This window comes from Punica granatum, chromosome 1 (assembly GCF_007655135.1).
Source record: "Punica granatum isolate Tunisia-2019 chromosome 1, ASM765513v2, whole genome shotgun sequence".
Lineage (NCBI taxonomy): Eukaryota > Viridiplantae > Streptophyta > Magnoliopsida > Myrtales > Lythraceae > Punica > Punica granatum.
Window position 1 is genome coordinate 5731571 of NC_045127.1, and position 16313 is coordinate 5747883.

Genomic DNA, 16313 nt, shown 5'->3' on the forward strand with positions numbered 1-16313 from the left:
CGAGTTTAGGGTCAAAGGTTTCCCGTTCAACCGACATTTACCCGAAAGAATTTCCCCATTCCCTCTCCCCCTTCACCCCCCCGTGACTATATGATATTATCCCCTTCTCCTTCTCTTGTCGTAATTATTCTCATCCAAATCAATTAGTAATTATAAAAACAAGCTCTCTTTTTGGTGAGATGACAAAACATTTCCCATCTATCTATTAGTTGAGATTGATTCTGACTCGAGTGTCGACTTATTTGATTACGAAATGTTTCAAGTGGATTTTGGATCCCTACAACTGTAAGCAAAGTCCGTTCCATCAACTAGGTTCACGAGTCTCCCCTGTGACGAAAAAAAAAAAAGAAAAAGAAGAAGAAAACTAATAAACTAAACTATACTAATTAAAAGTTGATTATCCTTCCAATTAATAATATCGATCCTCCCTCCCAGTACTCTATGTAGCTCCTTATTAACCTTCTCCATTCATCCTCTCCTACCTCTCTCTCTCTCTCTCTTTCTCTCTCTTGAAGGTCTGATTCGGGAGCTGTGGTTGCCCTAGCTAGCTCTACTTCAAGAGCTTCCTTCCTCAGAATAAGGTTTGTCTGTCAACTTCATTTCGCCATCTTCGTATATGCATCTGTACGTAAGGAAATATATACATCTAACGTAAACTTATGCGTATGTATTTCTTCATGGTTTGGAACTTTCTGGGTTTTTGGTTTCTTACATATCAAACCCTACAACCAAGTTTTGACTATATATCGAAGCAGATCAACTTCATCATGTACAGTACATGACTGTCCATTAGCTAGGTTAATCCCGTGTTTTTTTTCTTCATTTCGTGTTTTCTCGTGTTTGCCTTCTCTTCTTTTTACTTAATGCATGCGCGGTATATATCATTTCAGAAAGTGATTGAGCATCTGTCCGAAAAATGATGCCTAGCACTGGACAAGCTTCCGTTCCACCGGGATTCCGATTCCATCCCACAGATGAGGAGCTTCTCTACTATTACCTGAGAAAGAAGGTCTCCTACGAGGCGATCGATCTTGATGTTATCAGAGAGGTGGATCTCAACAAGCTTGAGCCCTGGGACCTAAAAGGTCAGAGACGGACTTTGTTTTCATCACCGTTTTCGATCTTTTCATCTATGAATATGTACTGTTGTGATAGACTGACTCAAAAATATACGCCTATCCTAACATATATAGATCGACGGATTAACTGTACAAGCATATGTATACTGAAGACCAGTGTTTATTGATAAGCTTACTCTAGGGTTTTGTAAAGTTGGACCCTCAGATGTGTAGGGTGGTGGATCCAAAGCCAGTCATCATTTTTTTTTTCTCTAAGTGAAATTCCAAGGTGTTCTCAAGCCTACTGGCCGAGATCCCGTTTGAGCTTTGGCTTTGCCCTAACCAGTCTTCATTTTTTTAACCTGCATGCAATGAACTGAACATATATAAATATACGTATGTATGTATATATATGCTGCTGTATATGTTTTATCAATTATATGTATATAGCTCTCCTCGAATTATATGTTTTAAGTATGATTTTCAAATGAATATGATGTATATGCAGATAAATGCAAAATCGGGTCGGGGCCTCAGAACGATTGGTACTTCTTTAGCCATAAGGACAAGAAGTATCCGACCGGAACTCGAACGAATCGGGCAACCACAGCTGGGTTCTGGAAGGCGACTGGGAGGGACAAGGCCATCCACCTCAGCAACTCCAAACGGATTGGTATGAGAAAGACGCTTGTCTTCTACACTGGCCGCGCTCCTCATGGCCAGAAGACCGACTGGATCATGCATGAGTACCGCCTCGAAGACGACACAACAGAAATCCAGGTATATATATTAATCATATGAAATCAATACCATCGAGATTATATTGCGAAGTTATATTAATTCCTCGAATTTAAGCGTGCAACATATGCATTCTGGAACCTGAGAACATTTCATGTATTGCAGGAAGATGGATGGGTGGTGTGTCGGGTCTTCAAGAAGAAGCATATCCGAGGTTTTCAGCCGACTGAAGCGGCAGCTGCTGGTGATCAGCAAGAAGAAGAGGACGATCGGGTGCTGCATGCGGATCATCCCCACCCGATGATGATGATGATGAGGGGCCCATCCCTCGGAGGTATAAAACAAGGGCTACACCAGAACATACTGCACTACTCGCATTACAGTGGCCCCGCATACGATGGCCATCTCCCGCAGCTGTTCAGTCCGGAGGCAGTCATCCCAAACATGAACTCCACTGAAGGCGATAATGTCAGCGGCAACAACGAAATACTCGAGTGTTCGCAGAACTTGCTGAGGCTCACGGCATCTTCTGGCAACATTCTGCAGCAGCAGGAGAGGGGGCCGGGGTTGAGTATGAATAGCTTATACGGGACATCTTCGTCGGATTGGTCGTTCCTCGACAAGCTCCTTGTGTCTCATCATCACCATCACGGCCAGAGCGACCACAGCAAGCCGCCCAGTTCAGCTCTCTTCCCTGGAGTGCTCGAAGGGGCCTCCGACTCTGCTCCTCCTCCTCCAAGATTGTTTCCATTTCCATACCTTGGCTGCGATTATTCTGTTGACCTCTTCAAGTTCTCGAAATAGGGGAAACCAATAATTAATCGCGTTTCCCTTACTCACTTTCTATGTGTACGTACGTTGTCACGGCTTTTTTATTTTTATTTTTTTTAATGTCATGACCTATTAATTTGATGGATGATCCTTGGCGTACGTTCCTTGCTAACTACGCGAGTATGAGTCTCCCGTTCTATAAATTTGGTTATAGGCTGCATAAACATACGTATATAGTTGCTAAACCTCGGAAACATATCGAATTCCCACTAAATTCTGTATTCTTAGGACGACCCCCAAGGTTTCGAATACTCGCAGGAAACTAAAGGCGATGCAGGATATAAATACACAATCAACCGGTTGGCAAGTAATTTCTAGACGCTGGCCGATTTCTCCGAGCAAGGCTGTCGAATTCAAAGTGTCTTAGACTCGAAACGCAAATTCCTCGCCAGTCTCTCTCCAAGCAAGGCTGTTGAATTCAATGTGTTTGGTTTTAGAGGTGAGTTGAGTTGAGTTCTGATTTTAATTGGGTCGTAATGATTGTATTGTTGAATTATAAGAAAATTTGTGAAAAAGTAATGAATAGTTGAGAGAATTTAGTATTAAAAATTGAATTGAGTATAATGAAGTTGTATGTAAATTTATGTATGGGGCCCACATTTTTTACTTTGAAGAGTTAATTTTTGTTGTGTAATGAGTAGAGTTAAAATTAGATTTAAAATTTTAAAATCTAATTGCGAAACCAAACGGTAGAGTCTTACACTCAATACGCAAATTCAGTTACCGAGCTAGAACAAATTAAGCAATCTCAAAATCAGTTACCGAGCTAGAACGAATTAAGCAACCTCATGTTAGCTCACATGGCCGGAGGTGGGCTGGTTCGACTCTCTTAAACATATGTAGCAGGACCCCACTATTTGGACTCCGCCCACGAATCGCAATTTATAGCAGAGCCATCCAATTGAATAGCGATTATAGCTGACTCGATGCCAATGTCCCACATTGATCCGATTCTATATGCAAATTCACTGGTGCAGACAAATGAACTTGGTAATGTCCATGAGCGCCTTGCGTATTTGACAACTACTCACACGAGATATCGACGTATCTGTTAGGACTCGGATGAGGACAATAGTGTTGCTCGTGAAGATTAAAGTCTCCCTGGATCTAAATCAAATTATTAGTTGTCTAGCTGGTATAAGTACATCGGCTATGCGTTCAACCAGGAAATTCCAGTTAGCAACAAGATCACACAAGCAAACTACGCAACCTACACGCATATGTATATGTATTTCCAACACCGGTAGCAAACTCTTGATAAGACTACAAGCTTATGATCAACTCAACAAAAGAGAAGGATGTGATGCTTGACTATATATGCAGCTGGGCGTCACCAGTAAAGAAGAGAGTTAAAAAAGTTGGCACGGATTTATGCTCATCGAATGGCTGGCAAGCTCTTCTGAAGTGTCTGGTACTAACTCGCTTATGACGTCCCTTGTTGGGATGATGCTGCCGTAGCAATGACCTCTCCAGGAGGTGGGTGGTCAAATTTGCACGTTGCCCCGTACTTGCATGTGCCAGTCTTCATGTAGTATGGGCAATGAGCCGCTCCCTGCGCATCCAAATTTTCAGTAAATCATGTTATAGCAGTATGCGCTACCAGATTAGTCAGCTGATGCATATTACCAACAGGTAGATTAATGCATGTTGACAACGGCATCACTCTCATGCAGAAGGGCAATCCAAGATTGGAGATGACAGTCCGATGTCCGACTTAACATGAGTGGATTATTGTGTAGCAAAAAATGAAAAAAAATTCCAAGTCGCTCGTGGAAAAGGTGAAGCCCAAGTGGCACGCCTTCCAGAGATCCAAAAGGGCAATGTGAAAGGTAAGTAATGAATTAAGAAAAGAGATCGAGGGTCTAAGAGATTACCTCTCTTCTAGGTAGACCGGCAAGGGTAAGCTTGACTTCTTCACTTTGATTTGTTACTTTCTGTGACTGAGCTGAACGATCGATAGGGTGATGGAACTTGCATCTTTCACTGAACTTACATTCCCCGGTCTTCATGTAGTACTGCAACACCGAAACACACACTAAGATTGAAGTTTTAACATAACAATTCTCAAGGTTGATAATCATTGCACTGATGGTTCTTGAAAGAGTAGAGCAACTCATAGTAGGCACATCTGCAAATCACCACATTGTAAGAAAAACTATAATATAAATAAACCCCTCTACTCTCTATTGTGGTACAATTACGAAGCATAAGCTCTGGAACAACAATATGCAAAGTTCAATATCCACTTGTCAATTATATGCCCGAAGATCATCTCCGACTAAAGCACTGAAACATGTCTCGTGATAAATTAGATAGAAGAAAACATTGACTACAAAAAACAGCAGGGACATATATCTAGGGGTTAATAATCTAATGAATATATAATAAAAGCTGAATTAAGTACAGTCACAAAAGCCATCAAATTATGAAGAAAATAAATCTACACTTACATCACATTCCATCTGCCCAGGTCGTTGAGGGTATACAGAAGGAACGACTCCTAACTGCATTGGTAACAAAACCATTTGAAGTTAATCGTGTACACACGTATAAGGGAAAGAAAAGGGAATAATATATGAAAGCCCAAAGTTAAGACTGCCAATTAGTTGGAATGAACAAAAGATCCCAAGAATTTGATACAAATAACAGCATGTACTTAATGGATTACGTTGGCAAGAAAAGAAAGCCAAGCTTCTCGTTATCTACTCAGGCTTTGACTAGATACCTACTCGGACACAGTTTATTTTTTTCAAGTCCAATATGAGTTCATCAGCTAGAGTAGCTTATGAGCCTCAGTTATTCCAATATTATTAATTTCTAGAGAAGTTAAGCCCGAAAGTACAAATACCACCCCTAACAAGTTCACAGTCCTGAGGATGAGCTTGAGTCGAGCCACTTCAATCTTGTGTGCGACTCAGACATGGACTCAAACCTCATTTTGACAGAGCATGACTAAGCCTAGTCAGACTAGGTCAAATTTCCGGCTCAAGTTTCAAGAGCCAAGTAAGCACAAGGCTCTGTTCAGCTGATAATACCCAGAAGAAGTCCTATTGGTCTTACCATTGTCTGCGGTAACGTAGGGTCAACGACTGGATAGATGGAGGCAACTGGAGTGACTATATTTGGAATACCGGCAGAAGGTGCTAGAATGGTATAATCTATGGCAGCAGCTGGTGGGTTGATTGCTGCAGAAAAGCCTCATTAGTCACAGAAAAAATGTCACTTGCGTATACTTTTACTTATTAGAATTGCTTAAATATATACAAAAGTGTGTTTTATCAACTTTCATAGTATATTGACTAAATAAACATACCATTCCGGTCAGGGTGATTGTAGCGGCAGGTGGCACCATACTTGCAACTAATATCCAGAAGGAAAATCAGTATGAATAATCAATAATCTCTTTCAATTAACTGCCACTGTACTAGAAAGTCATTTATTTACCTGCCAGTTTTTAGGTAAAATGGACAATCTACTTCACCCTGCAAATGGAAAAAAACTTCATCATGACAAAATTTCCTGTGAATTTATTGACTAGTTTAACAGAAAAAAGTGATTAATGACAAGAAACAATATGCCCAATGATGGCACCCTTCGGGCGTTTTTCAAAATGTGAATCAGTCTAGTAAAACACTCGTATAGAGCAATTGTCAGCAGAGATGATAAGAAAATGTCAGTTGAAGATATAATCAAAAAGATGCATCAAAACAGTTCTTCTCAGAGAAATTAATAAAACTGGGACAATGCAGAAATTCACACGTGGTATGACTTTTCAGGTATAACTGAATATCAGCAGTATCTTAAATGAAGTATATTCACATCTTTATCTAAGAAACTTGCAAAAAAATGATTATAGTAATAAATAAGAGCTGTTATGTTCACTTTCTCCAGTAAATCTATATTACTGACCAGTCTAACAGGAAGCCCTTTGGAATTATGCAACAAAGCTGGCGAGAAGTTAACAAGAGGTTGGGCAATATTCACATCTCCAATCATTCCTCCAGTGTTACTCAATGAGTCTTTAAGCTCTCCATCACCATTCTCTTGCGCAGTATGAAGCACCATAATATCCTTGGGGTGATTAAATTTACACGTAGCCCCAAACTTACAAGTCCCCGTTTTCATGTAGAACTGTCACAGTTTTATGATTCATCATGTCAATTAGTATGTGCAAAATTGTTGGGAACATTAAGAGTGTGCAGAGAATGGAGGAGATCTTACGGCACATGGAGGCTCCTGTGGCCTCTCAGGTAAAGCAGAAGCATTACCACTTCCTGGAGCACCCTGAAATCAAGGTAACATTTTCTAAAATAAGATATTGACTAGACAGTATTAAACTTGTACAGATTTTAGTTGCAGTACACATAATTAGATTTTTATAGAGGTAGCACCTACCAAGGTAGAATTTTTATCTTTTGGATGATTAAACTTGCACCTCGAGCCAAAACTACATCTCTGGGTCTTAATGAAATACTGCAAAAAAATTTAAAAGAGAAGTAAGTCAAGACAATTAAGTGGCAAACCAAATACAATCTTGTGACAATGATTGGAAATGGCTTACTGGACAATCTGGCTCTCCTGGTCTCTCTGGAAAGCATTCAGGGGTATTGGGAAGAGAAACCTGAAATGTTGTTGATAGGGAGCGTAGAAAGTTCTGTTACTCTACTAAATGAGTGATGTCAGAACCAAAAAGTTGCAAATCTATGAGGAATAAGATGATCCACTAGAATTTTGGATTGTTATGGATATTTACTTCATAATACACAGTTCCAATGTAATTTTCTCCAAAATGTTAGTTTCAGTAGTGTACACATTCTATGTTTTCCAACAAACTTGTTCATTAGTACTTGCTCCAGGTTTTATTGTACATTTAGCGCGTTTAGCAAGGTCAAGGTCTTAGCTGTCAGCGTCGCTATGGTTCATCAGATAGACCATCTTTGGCATTTTATTTTATTTTTGTGGGAAAAGGAGGCTGAAGCCTAGGATCTTCGGCATGTTGTCAGAACTTTTATTTTAATGAAGAGTGCAATGCATGCTACGGAAAGCTTAACTCTCGCAATGGTGAAAGCAGAAGAGGATTTGAATCATCCTCATTGCTTTCTTTTATATATTTAGAATCTCTTTACCCTTTTAGATTGTCTTATGTCTATGTATCCTTCTAATACAAAAGCAAAGTTGAGCTAAAGTTAACTATCTCTACAGCATCTAGAGAAGCATATAATCATAAGCAGTAGGTATGACTTCTTCTAAACCAATTATTTCCTATCACATTACCAATGTAAAGCACGAGATCATTGACAAGATTGATACTAACTATGGATGCCACATTTTGGTGAATGAGGAATTTGAAGATAAGAATCACCAATGGACATGAAAATTGATCATTCCTCAAGCCCAAGCATTTCAGAGAAAAAGTTTCACAACCAAGTATTAAAGTGAAACAACAGTCACGGTCACCCTGTTCACTGACAGTGGAATGGAGCTGAACAATATGCACTCTCCAGAAGAAAGTAAATGAAAATGTTAAAGAGAAAGAAACCAAATATCAAACTCCATTACTTTCTTTTAGACTGGACCTGGGATGGATAATAAAAAGCAATGAAGCATTACATATGCAGAAAGTATAAAAAGATATAAATAAGCTTCGCAGCTTCAATGAAGGGAGGAAAAAGAAAAAGGAGTATTAGCTACATTACAAGAAAACATACACTAGAAAATCTTTAGAAAACAGAGAATAGAAAATCTTTTGGAGGAAATCAAATTGAGGGCTGAGGAAAATTAATAATCTGTGTACAAACATATATACCACATTTGAGCTGTGCTACAAGATAGGTCTTATTCAATTTCTATTTTAGCGTCTACACGCGAGCGCGCACGCACATATATATATATATATATAAAAGTTACTTATCAAGAAGATAAACAATGTGAAATAGTATTCATATTTGATAGGAATCTTATCATAGAAGTAAATGATGGCAATAAATCACCTCTTTCCAATCTGGGATTCCACCTTCAGGAACCCAAATAGGATGGTCAAACTTGCAGCTATGTCCAAATTTACAGGTTCTGGTAAGCATATAATGAGCACAATCCTTCTCTCCTGGCCTCTGTGGATATATAGGCAAATTGCTTGCATTCTTGACTCTAGGGCGCTTGGACAACGAGTTGCTTGTGTACCAAGCTTCAGTTTGCCCAATTGTGCTTTGGGCACCATAGATAGACTGATAGTAGAGTGCTATATACATATTACGCGAGTATATGCAAGAAAACCACAGAAAATATACTTTGTTACTCAATAAGTACAATTCACAAAATAGTATAGAGTATATAACATACTTGTAACTGTAAAAGTACGGGTCAATAGCATAACTTAAAATAACACCGCATATATGCTGTCATTACTTATAGAAAATAGCCATGCTGATTATATTAAAATACTTATAAGTAAACTATAGCAAGAAACTGGAATAAGAAAAGCCAATAAATTCATGTTTTTGGTAGCTCAACCTCTACTGACATATTAAGGCACCTCAGAATAGTAATAAACCAGAATTTTTAATTATGAACAAGTCATGGCCAAAAAAATAAAAAAATAAAATCAATAAGTTAGCATCTAACTCTTAACCATGGATCGATTAACTCTTAACCATGGATCGATTGAGCACTCCACAGCTAGGGCGACAGTCGAAAATACAATAAAAATTGAGTTATCTCCAAAAAAAACCTACTTGTTAAGGGCATCAACCAAGAGAGAACTCCCCCAAACTGTGGAGGATGTTCCCCATGAGAATGATTAGACAAAATTAGATTAATATTCAGTTACTTCAGCCAGAAGATTTTATATTATTTATGACTATCATAAAGCATGCTAATGACAACCAGCAAACTGGCTGATATGCTTGTTCAGAATTTTAAATTTACGCGAGCTTTGGTGATGAAAGACCGGAAAAGATGCTCAATGACTGAACATTTATGGGACCGGAAGGGTGCAAAAGAAAAACTTAACATTCAGTTGGCAACTAGGGACTGGAGATGTGTTATGCTTCAGGATGGAATTCGAAGAAACTACAGATTCCCCTACAGGGAATCCTTTGGACAGGCCATATCTACATTGTTTAAAGAGGTAGAAATGCAAGAGCTTTGACCCAATAAGTTATGGAGATAGCAAGAGCCAAAGCTGCCTCCCCGCCTACGTTTTGTTATAAAGCTGTTCGATGCCCTTTGGTTATAAAAAAGGAAGACCTAAACAGCGTTGGCTCCGCACAGATAATTACAAGACAAAGGGTCGTGGTGGTGCCTCCGCGCCGGGCCGGAGAGGCCACGGCGACGGAACAATCACGAAATTAGACATCATTGATCACGAACAAGAGCAAAATCTTCACATACAAGGGAACGGAAAGGGAGAAATTGAGATTTACTGACCTTGGGAGGACCGCTTGATGCCAGCGGCATCCCAGGTATAAGCAGCATCGGCAGTTCCACCTGCATCGGCGGAGGAGGAGCCGAGAACATCACTCGAGGGGAGCTGGTAGACGGAAGACGCCAGGGCGGCCGTGGAATGCTTGAACGCGGCTTCGGGGGAGGCCGACGAGCCGGGGACCGTCGACGCTATGCCGTAGCTACGGTTGTATGCGTAGAGATAGTTGGCCATTGATGGCTGCAGCTGCTCCCGGGGGCTACTCCAGCTCCGGCAGCTTCTTCCCAATACGGGGATCGTAGAGAGAGAGAGAGAGAGAGAGGGGGGGGGGGGGGGGGGGGGGGGGGGGGGGGGGGGTAGGCTGGATGGGTCACCGAGCTAACGAGAGAGAGTCGCGACTATCGTTTCTGTCGTACAGTACTAGATAGAATTACGATTTGACCCCTGTACTTTTGTTTTTCCGTATTTACTCCCTAAATTTTTTGTATTAACAATTCATACCCCTCAACAATCAAAGTTTACGTTTTGCGCACTCGGAGTTCATACATCTCCAACTTACACCCTCAAATTTAGACTCGAAACCAATGGAAAATTCTATGATTTATTTTTTTTGCCAATGGAAAATTGTATGATAGAATCATGTTTTTATGATACGTTTGGTTTGTAAATAACATTTTAAAATCAGATTTTGAAAAAGAGTCGCATAAATAGTTATGTATGTGGCTCACTTTTTGACTTTGTATGAGTTATTTAATTTTGATTTTGAAAAAAAATGGTATAAATGGAGCTCACCCTTTGACTTTGTATGAGTTATTTTGTTTTGTTGTGGGTAGAATTAAGTTAAATTAAGATTTTAAAATCTTACTTTGAAACCAAACAAGCCTTTAATGTTTGAAATTTGATATTAAAATTTCAACAATAGAGATTTTAAAAAGTTACAGTAGCTGAAGTTTATTCTTAATAACAACCCTAAGAAATTTGAAGGTATTATACAATCTTTAAATAATTATATTATAGATTTCAAACCCGACGATTGAATGGAAATAGTGGAAGAATTTCATTAAGTAACTGAACGTGACAGAAAAAGGTTATGTGTAGTCACGTCGTTCACTCTCGACTTATAATAAAAGGCTCCCAAGTTGATTCTTACCATACAAGTCTTTTTTTTTTATGAATAATTCTTACCATACAAGTCACTACCTCCAACACGAAAATTTCATTAAGCTCAAAGGTGTCCATGCAGTTATTATAAAACTTTAAGGTGGCATAAAAGATGGTCGCAATCTTTAATTTATTTATTTATTGTGTATTTTGATATTAGATAGGCCTAATCACTCAGATCGGTCATTGATCTATTAAGGGATAAAACTATCATATAGTGAAATATTCACCATACATAAATTTCTATTTTTTTTAAATAATTTTTGCATGGTGATGAGAGAAACAAGAGACTGAAATCCTAAAGTCATATTCGGTGACGACATGATAGGGATTGGATGAGGGATTAAGGACTTGATGTCGATTATTACAGTGGCAAAGGGCGGATTAAGAATGCAAAACGACAATAATGCCCATGCTTTGAAGTTGAATTTATGAAATATCGTAATGCTATCCGGGCGAGATCTCCGGCAACCCCCGCCCCACATATCAGTTTCACTGGATTATCCTTCCAATTTGGAAGAAGAAACGTACTCATTTTATTGAATTTTAATCAGGCTTTAATTGGGTAACAGAGGGTTATGGTGCGTTTGATTTTAAAGTTAAGTTGAGTTGAGTTGAATTTTGATTTTAATTGTGTTATAATGATTGTTTTGTGGGTAAATTGTACTGGTGTTTAAAATGTTTTACAAATGTTTCATTATGGTCCAAAAAGTTTTTTTCGCTACATGATGGTACAAAATGTTTCAAAATTTTTTCATGATGGCACAAACTGTCAATTGGCCCTAACGCCGTTAACATTTTGTTGACGTGGTGCGTCCTATGTGTCAATTTTGTTACGTGGAACCAATCATAGTGCGCCACGTCATTTAAGAGAAAATAAAAATTTAAAAAGTAAAAAAAATACAAAAAATAATTTAAAAAAACAAAAAAGAGTAAAAATTTAGAAATAAAAATAAAAATAAAATATTTTGAAATTTTGAAATTTTGAAATTTTTATAAATTTATAAATTTTAAATAATTTTTTTTATTTTAACATAATTTATAAAAATTTATAAATAATTTTAATTTTTAATTTTAAATTCAAAGTTAATTTTTTAAAAAAAGTTTTTAAAATTTAAAATTATTTTTAAAAGTTTTTAAATTTTAAAATTTTTAGAATTATTTAAAAAATTTCGGCCACGTCAGCAAGGAGGTGACACGTAGTAGCCATGTCAGTATCAGCTTGACGGCGTCAAGCTTGAGTTGACGGTTTGTACTATCATGAAACAACTTTGAAACATTTTGTACCATCATGTAGCGAAAAAAAAATTTTGGACAATAATGAAATATTTGTAAAATATTTTAGACCACCAGTGTAATTTACCCATATTTTGTTGAATTATGAGAAAACGTGTGAAAAATAATGAATAATAGAGGGAATTTAGTATTAAAAATTGAATTGAATATAATGGAGGTGTATATAAATTTATGTATAAGCCACATCTTTTTTATTTTAAAGAATTGATTTTTATTATATAATAAATATAATTAAAATTAATATTAAAATTTTAAAATTCGATTGCGAAATTAAATAGATAAAATTCTTAGCAATATAACCGAGAAAGAGTGAAGCTAAGCAGCAGCACATGGCAGCTACTGATCAGAGACGGGAGCAACAGCAAACAGATTGGTACAGCGACAGCCAGAGGCAGAAACAGAGTCGTAAATTCATCTGTCAGGGGCTGCGACCAGTAAGATCAAATCTCGATCGGAATGTCACATCAACTCCGATTAACACGAAATTCTGACAGCGGCTTCAACACTCATTGAGGTTAAATTCTGAATGGTCAGAAGAACTTCTACTCGAGCTTCACAAATGTTATTTTGGCTTAATTTGAAATAGCCTTGGATTTTGAATTTTAGTTTGGTGATAAGATTTTTATTTCAGTCTACTAGATCACATGCTTCCCATAACCCAAAAAAAAAAGACAGGTGCTAAATAACTAATTGCAATATTAAAAATTTAATAGTCAACATACGTTAAATCTTATTATTCTTATCCCATTCCGACCCTGAATCTCTGTCGAATCTCATCTCCACCAAACCCAGGCAGAGAGTATTCTACCATGGCGGATGGATACGCAAACATATCTATACATATTATACATCGCAAATATATATCATTTCATATTAAAAAACAAAAAGATATAGCTGAACATACATATACATACGTTGTCGAATGCCATCGAACAGAAAAGAAAGTGACAAAATATGAGAATTACAACGCCCTTATTGTTCAACTTGCATTATCCTGCACTATGCATAGATCAACAGGTTGACACTGATGACTTATATATATTATATACTACCGGAATATGGAAATATACCCATCTATATATATCAACCGGTTCCGGTGACCCCGAGGTCTTGCTTCTTGTCCTCATCCTTGCCAGGACCGAAGACGGGGCCACCGGATCCAGCAGCGTCCTTGGCTCTGTCCTGGAGATTATTCACCTGAACACCTCGCTCATCCTCCCGGGACCGTAGCTCCGTCCTCGGGCGGTTATGTTCATCCACCGCTGACGCGTAGGTGGTCGCGGTCCTCGATTCCTTGGGCTGCGCTCCCTGCGCCCCCGACATCCTTCTTCTTTAATTTGTTCTCCCTCAGACGTCGTTAATGAAAGCTTTATATATATTCTCTATTCTGATCAATGAGCTATATATAATGGGGCGATAATATATTTATAACTTGAGACGATGAGATATAGGCGGTGCATATATATCGATCCATATCCGGTTACGTGGGTAGCATGCAACTGCAGTACGTGCTATGATGATCTTTTACTATTTATTGGTGGATAAGATCTTTTACTATTTGATTGATTGATGATAATTGAAAAAGTTGAATTGAATACGGATGCCATCTGAGGTTTTGCCACATGTTATGAGCCCGACCCTCCATTTTTTTTTTCCTCTTTTATTATTGCATTATCACATGTAAGGATTATATATATATATATATATATATAATTCTATACAATATTCAAATTTCGATAAGATGTGGATGCTCTGGAGCTGGATTTATAATACAATAATAGATCGGTCGAGTACGATATGAAAGATAGGTCAACATTGCCAACGCGAATTGTTTTAAGTGATTGAAATTTTTTTTTTTAAGTAAAATCTCAAATTCAAATCTTGTGAATAAATTAAATTGTATTGTAAGAGTTCTACCTTCTAATGATCTAACCTAATTAGAATTGAATTAGTTAGAATTTATTAGAATTCTGGCAGAAAATATAAATCTCGAAAAGATTAAAAAAAAAGGTATATCTTCATGGCTCCGATTGTTGGACGCTTCGTAAAAGTTTTTCGTTACCTTCTTCTCAAGGCAAATATAATTAGGAGTACGTACTTTTTTATTTTTATTTTTCAAGGATATATGCATTATAGAAAGGGTATTTTGCAAATTAACTCCTTCCAATAAATTGATAGGTGTTTGTGAAAACATGTTCTGTTTTCGATTATATTTGAAGTATATCAAGTCTACGGTGTCTAGCTGATAGTTTGATGCAGTATCTTCCTTTTTCGATTTCCGGTGAGTGAATCCTTCACCTTATCCTGAGATATCATGAAGACTAAATCCCATGGACATTCAATATGCTAATAATGCGTTTGGTCCATTCCATGTTTTGGGATTGGGATAAGAAAAGAAAATAATTCATTCATTCAATAGTTTAATATTTTTAAAAATAAATATAAATTCAAAAAAAAATACTCAAACTAGTCAAAGAACAAAATTAAAGGAAAATGAGCAGTGCTTGTGTTTGCCAACAACCATAACCCAAGCGAGGTCACTGATTTCAGAGCAACCACTGCCTCAAAATCATGAGCCTCTCTCTCCCGTTAGAGAGAGAGAGATAGCCCCAGCAACCTTGATTGTGGCGGTGGTGGTTGGCATTGGACTATCACTTTGGTATGGGTGGTGATGATTGGCATCGGATTACTGTCGTGCCCTCGCCATTCCTCAATAGTCAATGGCATTTTGGAATAATTGAAACAAAATCAAGGATGTTAATAACATAATTCGTTTAAAAAATAATCCAAAACCATTCATTGAAAAAACGAAAAAAGAAAAAAGAAAAAAACTATTATAAACGCACCTCTAACCACAATTAAGTCCTTAGTAATTATATTCAACTCAATCTCAATCTTGAAGTATCCAAAGAAAAGATCATCAAGGGTGTGTTTGTTTCAATTTTGAATTAAGTAAGTGCTTAAAAGTCAGTTACAAATTAATTATAAGAGAAAGTAAATGAAAGAAATAAAGAAAGATGAGAGATGATGATCTAAACTACTTAACCATTAAGTAAAAAATAAATTAATAAAATAGTAGAAAATTTTGATTTAATAGAATAAGTCATTTTTTTATTTATTAATGCGCTTTAGTCCTCACAAAACTTTTTTCATCCTTATTATTTCTCCCCACCTCCTATGTATTTCATTCCTCGACTTATTAAGTACTTAACTATTAAACACTTAATTTATCAAATATTACCTAAATCACATAGATAAAAAGTATTAGTTGATTGTCAATAATCACATGATCGTACATGATTGCAATTGTCGGAGTGTTACATCATCATGCTGCTTGAGAGCAGAAATTCTGCTATAATTATAGACATATATACGATCGTTCAATAATTTAATTTGTTTTATTCATATTCATCCAAAAAGCCTTGTTTTATTCGTTGGGAAATTGGACACCGAAGAGGCTTAATTAATGCAAATTTTGCTCAGACAGCCAAAGCCAAATATACCATTTTTCGAGGATGTTGTACCTCAGATTTTCCATATAATCAAAGCAAATGACTTCAATGCATCTTTCTTTTTTTTATTCCAGCCAAAAGAAATGAGGAGGGATCGATGCCACGTTCTATCATCCATCGTGGACCAGTCCCGTCTGCTCTAAACTGCAAAGTTTAGATTAACATTTCATTTTATGGGTCCTGCAAAAAGAAGGTCAATTTGATGGTTGAAAGAGGTTGGTCGTTTTGTGAAATCAAACAAGCTATCCGATAATTAGATTAGGAGAAAGACTGAGCGGCACATATCATTTGAGGCAA

General features: G+C 37.3%; 3 protein-coding genes across 5 annotated transcripts; 1 reads left to right on the forward strand and 2 right to left on the reverse strand.

Annotated features, from left to right (window-relative positions):
• Window positions 1-203: 203 nt before the first annotated feature.
• LOC116198584 (NAC domain-containing protein 76-like) lies at window positions 204-2750 on the forward strand. Of its 2 annotated transcripts, none has more exons than XM_031528773.1 (4): window positions 204-581; window positions 891-1085; window positions 1567-1838; window positions 1962-2749. In XM_031528773.1, exons 2-4 carry the CDS (start codon window positions 917-919, stop codon window positions 2598-2600), a joined length of 1080 nt encoding a protein of 359 aa, XP_031384633.1. In that variant the 5' UTR covers window positions 204-581; window positions 891-916; the 3' UTR covers window positions 2601-2749. The 2 variants fall into 2 exon arrangements, with proteins under 2 accessions (XP_031384633.1, XP_031384639.1); XM_031528779.1 differs by lacking the exon at window positions 204-581 and adding an exon at window positions 632-797 and having other exon boundaries at window positions 1962-2750.
• Window positions 2751-3711: 961 nt separating this feature from the next.
• On the reverse strand, window positions 3712-10375 carry LOC116187785 (zinc finger CCCH domain-containing protein 37). Of its 2 annotated transcripts, XM_031516716.1 has the most exons (12): window positions 10053-10375; window positions 8618-8865; window positions 7189-7248; window positions 7023-7100; window positions 6849-6911; window positions 6537-6758; window positions 6072-6109; window positions 5941-5987; window positions 5688-5812; window positions 5078-5131; window positions 4502-4642; window positions 3712-4179 (listed from the first exon to the last, which is right to left on the reverse strand). In XM_031516716.1, the coding sequence occupies exons 1-12, from the start codon at window positions 10279-10281 to the stop codon at window positions 4051-4053; spliced, it is 1434 nt and encodes a 477-aa protein (XP_031372576.1). In that variant the 5' UTR covers window positions 10282-10375; the 3' UTR covers window positions 3712-4050. The 2 variants fall into 2 exon arrangements, with proteins under 2 accessions (XP_031372576.1, XP_031372587.1); XM_031516727.1 differs by lacking the exon at window positions 8618-8865 and having other exon boundaries at window positions 10053-10304.
• A 2970-nt stretch (window positions 10376-13345) lies between these two features.
• LOC116195823 lies at window positions 13346-13909 on the reverse strand. The gene has a single exon (XM_031525200.1). It carries the CDS (start codon window positions 13825-13827, stop codon window positions 13588-13590), a length of 240 nt encoding a protein of 79 aa, XP_031381060.1. The 5' UTR covers window positions 13828-13909; the 3' UTR covers window positions 13346-13587.
• Window positions 13910-16313: the final 2404 nt, after the last annotated feature.